This window comes from Drosophila takahashii, chromosome 3R (genome assembly GCF_030179915.1).
Source record: "Drosophila takahashii strain IR98-3 E-12201 chromosome 3R, DtakHiC1v2, whole genome shotgun sequence".
Taxonomy (NCBI): domain Eukaryota; kingdom Metazoa; phylum Arthropoda; class Insecta; order Diptera; family Drosophilidae; genus Drosophila; species Drosophila takahashii.
Window position 1 is genome coordinate 38168744 of NC_091681.1, and position 13623 is coordinate 38182366.

General features: G+C 43.5%; 2 protein-coding genes across 4 annotated transcripts in view; one reads left to right on the forward strand and one right to left on the reverse strand.

Moving 5' to 3' along the window:
• The first annotated feature begins 5560 nt into the window (after positions 1 to 5560).
• On the forward strand, positions 5561 to 7957 carry Act88F (Actin 88F). Its single transcript, XM_017153499.3, has 3 exons — positions 5561 to 5670; positions 6330 to 7270; positions 7339 to 7957. The coding sequence occupies exons 2-3, from the start codon at positions 6346 to 6348 to the stop codon at positions 7542 to 7544; spliced, it is 1131 nt and encodes a 376-aa protein (XP_017008988.1). The 5' UTR covers positions 5561 to 5670; positions 6330 to 6345; the 3' UTR covers positions 7545 to 7957.
• Positions 7958 to 7965: 8 nt separating this feature from the next.
• Positions 7966 to 13623, reverse strand: part of AdamTS-A (ADAM metallopeptidase with thrombospondin type 1 motif A) — a 35951-nt gene continuing 30293 nt past the window's right edge. For all 3 annotated transcript variants that reach the window (XM_017153495.3, XM_070216981.1, XM_070216982.1), the window contains exons 8-17: positions 13387 to 13557; positions 13180 to 13317; positions 11974 to 12200; positions 11634 to 11911; positions 11378 to 11579; positions 11159 to 11323; positions 10920 to 11093; positions 10486 to 10854; positions 9515 to 10252; positions 7966 to 9249 (exon numbers count right to left, since the gene is read on the reverse strand). In XM_017153495.3, the coding sequence (XP_017008984.3) occupies positions 9151 to 9249; positions 9515 to 10252; positions 10486 to 10854; positions 10920 to 11093; positions 11159 to 11323; positions 11378 to 11579; positions 11634 to 11911; positions 11974 to 12200; positions 13180 to 13317; positions 13387 to 13557 (2561 nt within the window). In that variant the 3' untranslated portion in view covers positions 7966 to 9150. The remainder of the gene's footprint in view (positions 9250 to 9514; positions 10253 to 10485; positions 10855 to 10919; positions 11094 to 11158; positions 11324 to 11377; positions 11580 to 11633; positions 11912 to 11973; positions 12201 to 13179; positions 13318 to 13386; positions 13558 to 13623) is intronic.

Below are 13623 nucleotides of genomic sequence, written 5' to 3' on the forward strand. Positions count from 1 at the left end.
GTGAAACCAGCGCTTATCCTCAAAGATCGCTAAGAAATTTCATGCCATTCCATTTCGTTTCTCGGCAGCAGCGACGCTTTCGCTTGCCGCACTCACACATGGGTAAAGTTGAAGCTCGGCAGTTGGTTCTTCGGCTGCAGAGTGCTTTTACCATTTCTTTCTCTCTCTGTATACATATACGCCGCGGCACACATACAACTGCAGTGAGGTGCCTTTTCAAGTTTGGTTCTTCGTTGAAGTCTTTTGTTTTGGTCCGCCGCCTGGCTCGTTTGCCATGTGCTCTGAGTAAGAGTTTCGCCTTGGGAGCGAACGACGGTTAATTATTTACAGCTTACCATCCATCGTTTCGATTCCAGTGCGTTCCCCAACTGCTTTTATAACTTTAACTTTCATCGCTGCCTTCTAATACCGCTTCGAAGTTTTAGTTTTTTAGCTTTTACCTCTCCTCTTCTTTTTCTCGCCAACCGCTGCAAATTACAACTTTCGTCTATTTTTGTCAAGATTTTTTTATAATTATATAATTTAAACGCTCTGGCTTCTTGTCGCACATTTTTGGCCCCCATTTCGCTGGCAGTCTTATTTTCCATTGTGCTGCCCGTCGCCGTTTTTACTTTTCTTTGCATAAACCGCATGGCTAATTACGCACAAGGAGAGTGAAACTCCATTAGATTCTTAATTATAGTTTAATTGCCTGCGTAGAAATGGTGTGGAGATGTGGAGAGCTGAGGAGTTGCATTTGGAAATCTTTCACCGCTGCATTTCTCATTGTTGGTAGTACTGGTGGGGTACTGGTACTAGTACTGGTCTACCCATGCGCAGTGAGCGTTGCAAAGCTCTTTCTGTCTTCAGCAGGCTCCATTTGGAGTTTAGAGTCTGGGTGCTTTTTGAGGGGGGTTGGGGCTTGGGGTTCGGGATCGGGCTCTCTGCACTTACAGTTGTTTCTTTGTCTTACACTCGATGCTCTGGCTGTAGCTGTAGAAAACTTTCTAATGTAGAAGATGTCTGCAGCACTTCCCCTACCCATTACCATTGTACTTGGATTGAATTTCCCCTGCCCTCCCGGCACAGTAGTAGGCCTCTATTTACTCGCCGTTTGTCAGCTTTTTCTTTCTTCCGATATTTTCCCAAGCCCGATGAATTGTCGGCGAGAATTTCAATGTATTCTATGCTTGTCACTTCACACCGCTGCCGATTGATCGATTCTCTTACCATCCAGATAGAGTCCAGCTGGGTGAAAGTTGCTCGATGTTACATATAGAGATGTAAATCATCTCTCCATTGCGATGCAGAACCAAGATCCATTTAGTCATAGTCATAGTGCAGTGCTCAATCATGTGTTGCAAGACTACCTCTGATACTTTCCAGCCTCTAATAGGCCCGAATTTGTATTTACATGCTAATGAGCAACGGAATATTTTTGTTTCTGCTGAAAACGAAAACGCATTTTTATTTTATTGCCAAACGATGAGCTTTGTGAATAGGAGAGCTAATGGATTTAATTGGATGGTCCGGTTCGTTATATAAATCCCAATCTCGGCTGGGCCAGAACCGTTTGCACTGCTTTTTGGGAGAAGAGAAAGAAAGAAAACGAGTCAAGATAAATCGCGGCCAAGTGATTAATGCAGCCAAAAGCCGAGACCCCAAAAGCCAAAATCGTATTTTCACTTTTTAATAATTAACATAAAATTATTAACAAGACAAGGTGCAGAGGGCGAGGCAGCAGCAGAACCAGCGAAGATCCCAAAAAAAAAACGATGCCAAACGCATTAAGCACCTTAAAAAAAAGCTACAAAAGAATAAACCAAGAAAGTTGTGTAAAATGCGATGAGAAGAGAGGAAAGGAGAGATCTCCGAATTTCATAAAGTCTCGTAAAGAACAAGAGCCCAGCTGCCGCATGACTAACAGCGGGCACTAAATATATAAGCCAGAAGAAGAATTTTAAGTGAAATGAGTTTGAATAGCTTTTCCCGGCGACTGACCCACTTACCCATTTAGGCCCGAAGTCCAAATTGATGTGGTGGCTCCGAAAAAAGAGGAAGAAATGGCCCAAAAGAACGAGAAGAAGAAATGGAAATGTGGGGAAACCGAGGCACAAGACGAGTAACAGTTATGTGACGGGCAGACAATCGAAAGTTTATGTCATGCTGCCGGCAGCAACGCAGCAGCAGCAGCAACACCAGCAACACCAGCAACATCTACAGCAGCAACATGAAGTCGAAAATCCGATGAGCAGATGGTGCGTTCCTTTAATTCTTAATCCAGATTGATTTTCCGTTACTTCTTTAATGAGCAATGAGTACCGAAAAATCTGAAAGTAATACACATATCTGCGGAGCGAAGTGTGGATTTTTCCCCCGCACAGCAACACAGCTTTTCGAAAGTCATGCCACGAAATAAATGGTTCTTGTATCTACACACGTACATATCTCTTCTCATAGGCCTAAAAGCGACCAGCAGCATGAACAATGAGAGCAGTAAAGGCAAGAAAAGAAAAAGTAACTTCACACAACCACACAAACGTAGCTATATAGCTGACCAGCAAATCGAAAAGATACACGAAAGGAGAAACAGAAAATAAAATAATAAAATCGAAACATGAAACATTCTGATTGTATGGACTAAAAAGTGGGTCAAGCAGCGCGGCCACTGCGCAGTCGCAGCCTCAGTCGGCGTCATCGTCATCGCCATCGCCAACGCTCCAATGTTCGTGGCTCAGGTTTTGGCTTTAACTTTGCCTCCGGTGGTGATGGTGATGGTGGCTTTAGTTATGGTGGTAATGGTAATGGTGCTCGTGTGGGTCTGGGTCTCGGTCTCGGTCTCCAGCGGAGCTCGGCGCTCTGCCCGTGAAACCAACACAGGCGCGAAGAACAAAAAGCATGAAACGAAATAACAAAATAAACCCGACGACCACTCCGCTGACGGAATACTTAAGCATCCGCGTCCACTTGCACTTTCTTTTTCCAGCTCAACTCGGCTTGGTTTTGGTTTTGCTTTTCTCATTCTGCTTCTACTTCTGCTTCTGCTTCAGGTTCGTGCCTTAAGTCTTTCGTTTTGGCCGGGGAGCACGTTTCTTTCGCTTGGCTTTCGCTTTGCGCTCTTTCACCGACTAGGTGCCTTTGCTGCCAGCGAAAACGGGTTCTGTCGAGCTTTTCAGGGGTCTACACTAAAACTCCTCTAATAGTTTATTAGTTTAGAATCTGCGAAACTGATCAGGACATAAAAGGATAACACTCTTTCTAATTATACCCTTGCAGAGGGTTAAATGATCTCAGTCAGAGAAGGAGATGCTTCCGACCCTGTAAGATATATATATTCAGCATCATTAGGCGAGTCGATCTAGCCATCTCCATCTGCCCGACTGTCCGTTCGTCCGTATCTCAGCTTTTAAGCTATTAGGCTAAACCTTCCTAACCCAAACCTTCTTTTGTAAGACGGAACAAGACGAATCGGAGATATATAACATATATATTTTATATATCATTCCCATAGGATCGATCACAAAATGTAAGAAAAATCAGCAGCGCCACCTATAAATTACAAAGCCGAAAAGTATGCTTTCCCAGGTTTATGTCTCGACTATGTAGTTTAAAATTTAATATATTAAGGCAATAAGACATTAGCAATTAATTTATATCATTGTAAGCTGTTCAAAACGGTACGCATTTTTAATTTTGGACAATTATAAAAAATTATATTTTAGCCAAAAATACAGATCCTGACCCAAAACAATAAGTATTATGGCCAAAACAATCGAAATAAACATTTTTCAGTACAATGCACAACATTTTCAATCGATTGGCATTTAAGCTGTTTTGTCCATTATTTGCCAACAAAAATCCTGTTTCTGTTGTCAAGCCAATATTTTGGTTAGAAAATTGAACATATATTTAATTATTGTTAACTTATATATTTGTTTCTTAATATTTTCTTAATTTAATTCGCTTTGCTAAATAATCATCAACTGATAAATTCCAACGTGATTGTAGAAATGTCTACGATTCTGCCCATAGCCACCAGGCTCTTGCTCAACACACGATGACAATCAAGGCAATTACCAAATAAAACACTTTGGGAATGCCACCAATTCACTTCCGAACAATCAGATGGTATTTTTAGCCCAAATCACATACGATTATACATGTGGCCAAGCATTAAAAATGTAAATAGAAAGAACTAAAAAATAATTCAATCTACATAAAAGGATAAATACAAATCGATTGAGAAAAACTAAAATACCGAGATGCGAATGCATTTTCCGTCGGTCTGGCTGGCTATGGTTAATTGCTCTGATAAATGGTCGTCGGCACGGCGATTTCGCAACTTCGGGACTGAATCGGCGCCGCCAATGCAGATGTAATTGTGAATGTAATGCGATTGCAGCTTCCTCGAGCACCGCGCGCGGAGATCTCGATCAACCTTGATGTTGATTTATAGGTGTCGCTCTGCTTGGCGCATCTATTTTGGTTTTGCCTCGCTGCGTGCCCGTTGAAATGTCCCATTCTCCCAGTCCCTCCCATTGATGTGGATGTGTGGATGTGCATGTGGATGCCAATTGTCTTGCGTCGGTCCTTCTAAGGTCCGTTGCTATTTTCTGAACTCTCGGCGAGGCGAGTGAGTCGTCGGCCGCTGCAGTGGGCCACCAGCAGGATGGGGGACTTGGAACGGGGCTAATTGGCCACTCGAGAGCACTGATTGCCGCCGCGGTGGCCCATGCTCCCTCCGACTGTCACGCACATCTGCTAATCACTCGACCAAATCTTGCTCTTATCTTTATCGAGCCTTCTCTCGTGACAACCCCTACAATGATTGGGAAGTGTCCTATAGGTCTTATAAGATTAACATTCCATTGCAGCCCTGTGATATTCTAAGCTAGTTACCCTAATTGATATATTTTAATAATATGGGATTATAGCACCTATTTATTATTAAAATATTCTAGTAATAAGGGATTATAAATTTTATGGCATGCGCGGATTCACGGGGGGTAATATGGGTGATATAACACCACCCACTCGGGTGGAAAATTAAAGAAATTTTGGTATTCCAAAAGTATGCAACAAAAAAATTGTTCCAATATCACCCCTCACAACAAAATCCTAGATCCGCCACTGATTTTTGGTAATGTTCTAGGAACTCACAAGTCTTTCCTCAACGTAGAACAGTTCACTAAAATCTTAAAATATTTTTGCTGGAAAATCAATTTATTATTTTTAATAACCATATATTAGAAATCTCCTCCAACCAAAGATGTGTATTTAATTCATCTAATAATATAATTTTTAAAATATCTTGGATGGATATTGATTATTTTTTTGTCTTTCTGCTTTGCTATCACACTGATGTAACTTAAATGTAATATATTCCCAATTATTGCCGCAGCGCATTGATGTGTCGCTTTGGTATAAATAAATCCCCAAACTTCTGCCATGCTCAAGTAGAACAATGAAAACTGCTTATATGGATCGATTCGAGTTGATTGCTCCGCAGCACTTTCGCTCAAATCTTTCTCTGAGTGCCGCAATGGCAGCCAACTCAAATCGCTTCGTGCGAGAGCCTCGATATAAAGGCAGGACAGACCGCACGGCGTGCCATTTGTTGTTGAGTCTAGCCGTCAACAGGAATCGAACGTGCGACTTTATCCAAATTACCTCCTTTCGTTGACCTAAAAGGTGTGTGAGTGCGACCGCAATGTCGAAGGATTCAAGGATTATCACAGAACAAAGCCATCAGGATTAAGGATAAACAGCATTTTAAAATTTAAAATTTCGGTTTAAATTTATTGTGATTTCTTACTTTCCGTCCCCACTCTAAAGTTCAGTTTCTATTTATAAAGTGAAGAGTAATCGAATCGAGAAGAATTTCTAATTAATTTGATCAGTTTAATTTGAGTTCTATGAACTGTTCTTTTAGGATATTTTTAGAGCAGTGTTCTTGATTCAAGTGGATAACTAAATAACACGAATCGTCAGTAATTGGAACACAATTAAATTTAAAGTCTTCATAACTCCAACTAAAATAAATATTTTGTGATTCTTATTAAAAATGATATTGAAAACGAATTATGTAGGATATTAAAGTAATATATAAACGAACAGCTTAAAAGAATGTAATGTGAGAATATCAGTTAAATAAAACAATTAACAATTAATTGCTTATCACTCAGATATAATGATTATTTCGCTAAAAAATATTATAATATTATATTTTCCGTTGAGACAAAAATTAGTTTTCCAACAATTTAGCAGATATAGTATTTGGTGGCTTTGTAGCATAGGAAGAGGAATAAATCTTCTTGAAAATGAGCTCATTTTGCCATTCCCTCCCCCAGATAATCAACTGCCAAGATGTGTGACGATGATGCGGGTGCATTAGTTATCGACAACGGATCGGGCATGTGCAAAGCCGGCTTCGCCGGTGATGACGCCCCCCGCGCTGTCTTCCCCTCGATTGTGGGCCGTCCCCGTCACCAGGGTGTGATGGTGGGCATGGGTCAGAAGGACTCCTATGTGGGTGATGAGGCGCAGAGCAAGCGCGGTATCCTCACCCTCAAGTACCCCATCGAGCACGGCATCATCACGAACTGGGACGACATGGAGAAGATCTGGCATCACACCTTCTACAACGAGCTGCGCGTGGCCCCCGAGGAGCATCCAGTATTATTGACCGAGGCCCCCTTGAATCCCAAGGCGAATCGCGAGAAGATGACCCAGATCATGTTCGAGACCTTCAACTCGCCGGCCATGTACGTGGCCATCCAGGCGGTGCTCTCCCTGTACGCCTCCGGTCGTACCACTGGTATTGTGCTGGACTCCGGCGATGGTGTCTCGCACACGGTGCCCATCTATGAGGGCTTCGCCCTGCCCCACGCCATCCTGCGTCTGGATCTGGCTGGTCGCGATCTGACCGACTATCTGATGAAGATCCTGACGGAGCGCGGCTACTCGTTCACCACCACCGCCGAGCGTGAGATCGTGCGCGACATCAAGGAGAAGCTGTGCTATGTGGCTCTGGACTTCGAGCAGGAGATGGCCACCGCTGCCGCCTCCACCTCGCTGGAGAAGTCGTACGAGCTGCCCGACGGCCAGGTGATCACCATTGGCAACGAGCGCTTCCGCTGCCCCGAGGCCCTCTTCCAGCCCTCGTTCCTGGGCATGGAGTCCTGCGGCATCCACGAGACCGTCTACAACTCGATCATGAAGTGCGACGTGGACATCCGCAAGGATCTGTATGCCAACTCCGTGCTGTCTGGCGGTACCACCATGTACCCAGGTGAGTTAATTACTTAATTAACTAATTTATTTATCTATTTAATAATTAAATATTTTAAACACCCCTAGGTATTGCTGATCGTATGCAGAAGGAGATCACTGCCCTGGCCCCCTCGACCATCAAGATCAAGATCATTGCGCCACCCGAGAGGAAGTACTCCGTCTGGATCGGTGGCTCCATCCTGGCCTCGCTGTCCACCTTCCAGCAGATGTGGATCTCGAAGCAGGAGTACGACGAGTCCGGCCCTGGAATCGTCCACCGCAAGTGCTTTTAAGTCTTTCGCCCGTTGCGAAAGCTCTTCAAAGGCAACAACCAGTAGCGACGACCAACCACTCAGAACCAACAACGAGCTTTTCAACAACCAACTCAGCTCGCACAGTGATAGACAAAAGCAGCGAACCCATCGCACAATTATCATCCAACTCAGATTCAAAATCACAACTACAGCTCATCCTTCATGGCCACTTCATCGGCAGAGGCACAGGCTCAGAGGATTTATCCTTTGAATATTACGGATTTATCCATAAGAATCGTGACTGTGCTCCATGTCGAATAGCAATAAAATGTATATGAAGAGCTTTTAAACCCTAGTCAGTGAATTGAAAGCCAAATATATCTTCCATTAAAACTATTAAATACTTTAAATAAATACATTTTTCTATTACCCCCATCGGTGTACTGAGAAAAGCGATTGGTTGGTAACAGCTTTAAATTCCTTTAATTCACATTAAATTACTTTGTTAACATGGTGTTTTGCCTTAGACTAGCTACGTCGTTAAAGTTAAAGTTAAATGAAAATACAGCGAGGATACTTGGTACCGGGACTTAGGCGATTGGTTGTGGGGATATGATGGATTGAACATTTAAGGGCTGGCAGTGATTGTTATTCTATGTTTCAAAATGTTTCTCTTCAGCAGTGTTAATTAGATGAATAGTTTGGTTTTGGCTTGTGCTTGTGGTCGGGGTATCCTAAATAATATGAGTATTCGTTTTAGTTACACATACAATTTCTCCTCCTCTTTCTCTCTCTCTCTCTTAACTAATTTATTGCGAAGCTTAGCTAATACAATTATTGTACAGACCGGCATTGCACTAGTTTAGTCGAGCTCTTGATATTCGGAAATCGTCAGTGATGGAAAAGGTAAATATAAAGTTATGGGAATAAGAGTAAGGGTAGAAGGAAAGTTATGTTAACTTAAAGACTGTATATATTTTTTTGGCGGCATAAGAATAGGCCCAATTTGAATTTTTTCATGCAATAATAGTTAAAAATGCATTTCTAGAGTTTAACTAGATAAAGTTAACAAGTACCTTCCATCACTGTATATCGTTGGCATAAATACGGGTTTATCTGAGCGGCCTTAATTACCTAACGGTTACCGTCCGACTTATGGATTGTATTTTGGTCAATTAAAATTGGGAGCTGTCCGTGTCCTACGTCATCATCGCTTACCCCCGCCCCTGGGTGATGAGATAGTACACAGACGTAACTCCCCATTCGCTATATTAAAGGCTCTTGTCCACTAGTATTTACAATACTTAATACATTACATGGCAATAATATCTAGTTACTAATTTCGGGTGAAATATATAATATGTACAGACGTTTTTTTTTCTTTTTGCGATTTTGCGTTTTTGTTCGGGCTTCTTCGACACGATTCCTAAGGTTTTTCATATGTCTATCCTAACTAATATTCGAGAATACTTTCAACCATCGACAGTGGTTATTGCGCTGCACTCGGCTCTTGGTAATGGTAATGCTTGGCTGGGGTAACCCTCGAATGCTGGATTAACTTGACCCTTGGTCCTTCCCGGGACGTAGACCCGATTACCGTGGGAAGGTCAAACAAACTTTCCCGCTGACTAATCAGTGGCTGCAGTCATAATACGTCCAGGTAGAGACCCGAATTGGGCGCAATGTAGCAACCGCCGCAGTAACCTCCGCAGAATCCCCTCCGCATCACCGATGTGGTATCGAACTGGAAAAAGAGATCGTGATTTAATATTAGTTATTGGAATAAGTAACTTAAAGACATCGGACTAAATGCAAATAGCATTTTTAGTTTTCTAAAGTCGCACGACTATTCTGCATTGGGCACACGTCGATTCTTCTTTGTGTCGCTGTCTGAATTCCATTGAACAAAGAAAAATAAGTTCTCAAAAATTAAAAATTAGATGTAAGCTTAACCTCGAATCTCAAGAATACTATTCTGCATATAATCCAATGTCTAGTAATTAACATACCTCACTGATACGCTTCATGACCGAGTATTGACCGTGCGTCTTCCACACGGTGCCCGGTCGAATGGTAAAGTCGGTGCTCTTCATGTTGATGGAGAAGTCGCCCTGCGGACACTGGCCGATGCGGTTGTAGCAATCGCCCGCTGAACCCAGCTTCTGGGGCAATCCGCGTGTCTCGGCAAACTGAAAGTCATTGTCCACGATCCGCAGATCGGTTATATTAAGTCGAAGTTTACTAAAGTGCGTCCTTCCGGAGTTCTGGTCGTTGTAATACTCGTGGGCCCGCGACTCCGGCGGACAACTGGTCGTTTGCTTCGTCCTGTACTCGTAGAAGATGGAGTAGTTCTCCTGCGGATCCACGTTCACATACTCGCTGGGCGTCCTACTGGCCATCTGGTGGCAGTAGACGTTCACCATACGCGAACGGACCTCCAGCTGATAGTTTCCGTCCTGATTATAGCCGTGCATCTCTCTTAGTTCCAAACAGCTACGGGCTCTTCCTCCCTGGTGCCTTAAGTTGGTAATGGTATTCAAGCTCCTGCTGTTACTGCTTCCAGTGGTGGTAATGGCACTACTGCTCCTGGGTCTGCTGCTGATGCTGCTCCCAATGGCGCTCCTCCTGCGGCAGTGGGCCGGTGGAGTGCAGCGGTGCCTCTCCACTTTGGTGCGACTGGGACATTGGATGCGACCCTTGCGCGAGTAGCACATGTCCCGCCTTCTCTCAACGCCTTCGCAGTTGCACTGGAAAGAAGGGGATTTAAATTACTAATTGTCAGATTTTATTTTGATTTTTTTTTTTATTTGTTTTGATAATTTTTTTTTTTTGATTTTTCATTTTTTTTTTTTACTCATTTTTTCAGTTTTTTTTTTATTTTTTTTAATTATTATCTTTGGTGTTTTTATATTCTTATTTTTTTTTTTTGTATAAAGTTTTTATTTTTTTTATTTATTAATGTTTTTTATTTTTTACTTACCTGTGTCACGACCTTTGACTGCCGGCGCACGCAGTGGCTGCAGATGCGTTTCTTTGAAGGACGCTTCTTGACATCACAATGCTTGTCCTCCACGCCATCACCCTGCCACGTTTCGCATCGCACATCCCTCGTCTGGTACTCTTCCGAACAGTCTGCCGAACACCTTCTCCAGTCCGAGGCATTCCACTTGCAGTTGATGCGACAGGACTTGGTGGTGGTGCGCAGCTTGGGACGATGCACCTTGCGACTCAAGCAGAAGGATTCATCGATGTAAACCCGACGCTTGCGAGTGCCAGGCACATCTGGTTTGTAGACCCGCGTGCAGGTCTGCTTCTTCCTCTTGACGCCCTCGCCACATTGCACCGAACACTAAATAATAAAATGATATATTTTAAGATATTTCAATTGTTTTTAAGAAGATCTAGTCAACACACCTCTGTCCAATCGCTGGTGTACTTGATGTGGCAGCACTTGCGGACGTCCTTGGGCTTCCTGTTCCCACAGCCAATGCCATAGGGATTTGAACAACTCACAGATCGCTTTTTCTCACACCAGTCATTGCACTCGCCCCACTCTCCAATCACCCAGTTACTAACTGCCACGGCATTCTAAATGGGATAAAGGTATGATATAGATAGATATTTAAGGATATCTCCAGGCTCTGAATTCTTACAGGTGATTCGGTATATGTGGGGCAGGACTCTGTGTTGCAGACCCTGATGAGAGCATTCACTTGCGGCTTGGTTCGGGGATTACACACATCTTCGCTTATAGGGAAACCCTGCAGCTGGCACTCAACCTTACGTTGCTGAGAACCGGTGCCACAGGTCTTGGAGCACTGTAATGGGGAGATTATAATTTGTATCTTCTGAAGGATCTCCAACCAACTCACCGTTGACCAATCCGATAGAACCCAGCAGCCCTCGCGACACTCCTCGTGATAGGCCACATCGAACTTCAGTTTGCAATAGGACATGTCCACAATATTCGAACGCTGCATATTTGTGAATGTCTGAACGCAGGAAAAGGTCTTCTCGCGGGTGCCCAGCTCTCCACAGGCGGCCGAGCACTCTGAAATGCTCGTCACAGTGAGACTGAAAGTGAATTTATTTAGTAATTAGCTTTAAAATATATAATGGAAAGCTCACTTGAGGCGGCAGTCGGTGTTACAGGGTCGTTCCTCGACTTTGGGCTTAGCGGACTTGTCACAAAACTGCGGGGCAACCTTCAGACCCTCGGTGATACTAATGCAGGCCGGCTGCCGATGGCTTCTGCCCTCGCAGAGCGAATCACAGTTGCTGGGCGCCTGCATTTCCCACCGATAGATCTCCACCGTATCGTGATCCGGGGCCTTGTCGATGGTGTAGGAGTAGGACATCAGTATGGCGTCGTGACTCTTGTCCGTACTCACGTCAAGGGAAATGATCTGCAAGTTAACATAAAGGCTTTAGATTTTTTCTAGATGGCAGGAATATCTTTTAGTAGTACCTGTACTATTAGATCACGTGACAACTTCCATGAGTAGGTCGTGTTCACCTGCTCCACCTCACTGCTGGCGCCGGAGTATTGCATCGTAACACCAGCATAGACGAACTTCAGGGGATACGTCTTAATGCCGGGCTCACCGTTAAGAAGGTTTTTGTCCTTGTCATCGCTCAACACTATGTAGTTCTGGTGGGGATAGCTAGTCTGAGTGATCATAATATTGGAGGCACCTGTGGATGAATGCAAAGAAATATTTGAATACTTTATTTAAAAGCTACATCTACTTGAAATTGCGAAATTGCTGTTCACACTGGCCAACGCTGTTGCAAAAGCAGCTTTTTTCAGTCTCAGATCGGAACAAGGAAAATTATTCAGCACCTTCAATTATTTTATCATTTTTAAGTTAATCGTAGGTAGGGTATAAAAAATAACCTAAGTCTGAACATCCTATTATATTAGAGGTTGTGGAAATTTCGATGTTTAAACAGGCAAACATCGATGTTTTCGATGTTTTATCCACCTCTATTCTATATAAATTTTTGATAGTTTTCACATTCAATGTATCCGGTATTTTTAGGGATTTTCTAGCACCATTGGCTTTCGTGGACTATTTCGTCATGTCATGGAACAAAACCTTTGTGTGTGAGAATTTCTCAAGAATATTAAAAATGCATTCAATTTACAATATTGCCGGTAGCGCAGATAAGAAATGGCAATGCCAAGTGTATAAAAAAAATGTTATTAATGCAAATTTAAAATCAGTGATGATGCAGTTGATTCGGAGTGCCTTTGCACAAGGCCTGGAATGTTTCAGATTACCGGTGGCGCCAGAGGCAGATAAGGTGCATCGATTCCCAGCAATAAATAGTATAATGAATGGCCAATTTGAAACGGAGGCGACTACCGATAGCCCTAGAATCGGAAAGAGTGCAATCTTGGCGTACGTGAGGCGGTGGGGTGCGTTCACCTGGCGCCGTTGTACCTGATCATCCGGCGACAACTCTATCTATATACTATACTCGCAAGTCATGAGCTCTCCACGACCACACAACTAAACACGTAGGTAAGCGATTCGCCCATTAAGCCCGAAAGGCACAAACAGATACCATTAGCATTCATTGAGGAAATTATTAGCCAAAACTTAATTAAAGAAATGTATTTAGACAAGCACATGTCGTGTGCTGTTTGCTATTGCAAATAGGTACACACCTTTTGGTATTCTCGTCACATAGTAGAGTGTCTTTTTCGGGTCATTCCCATCGTTAAGCCCCAGGAGATTGGATACTCGCAGATTTCCGGTTACCTCGTGGCATGTGTCATTGCGGCCCTCGCACACGCCGCACTTGTCTACAAAGACAACAGCGGAAATCGATTAGTCATTGGAATCCCGTAGAGAATCGCAGGGAATCAACTTACCCAACTTGGCAATCGAGTTCAGCTCGTTGTCGCAACCCGCCGGTCGGCAAATTCCATTGACGCACTTGTCGAAGCTGTCCACCGCACAGGAGGTGCCGTCGGTGACCGTGTTCTTAAGCATGAAGTAGGTGACCCTCATGTCCATGCGACAGAAGAGCTTGCAAGCATCCTCTGGAAAGGGTAAAGAAAGGGTTAGGGGGTTGGTTAGCTCAGAGATTCAATCATCCAGAAAAATAG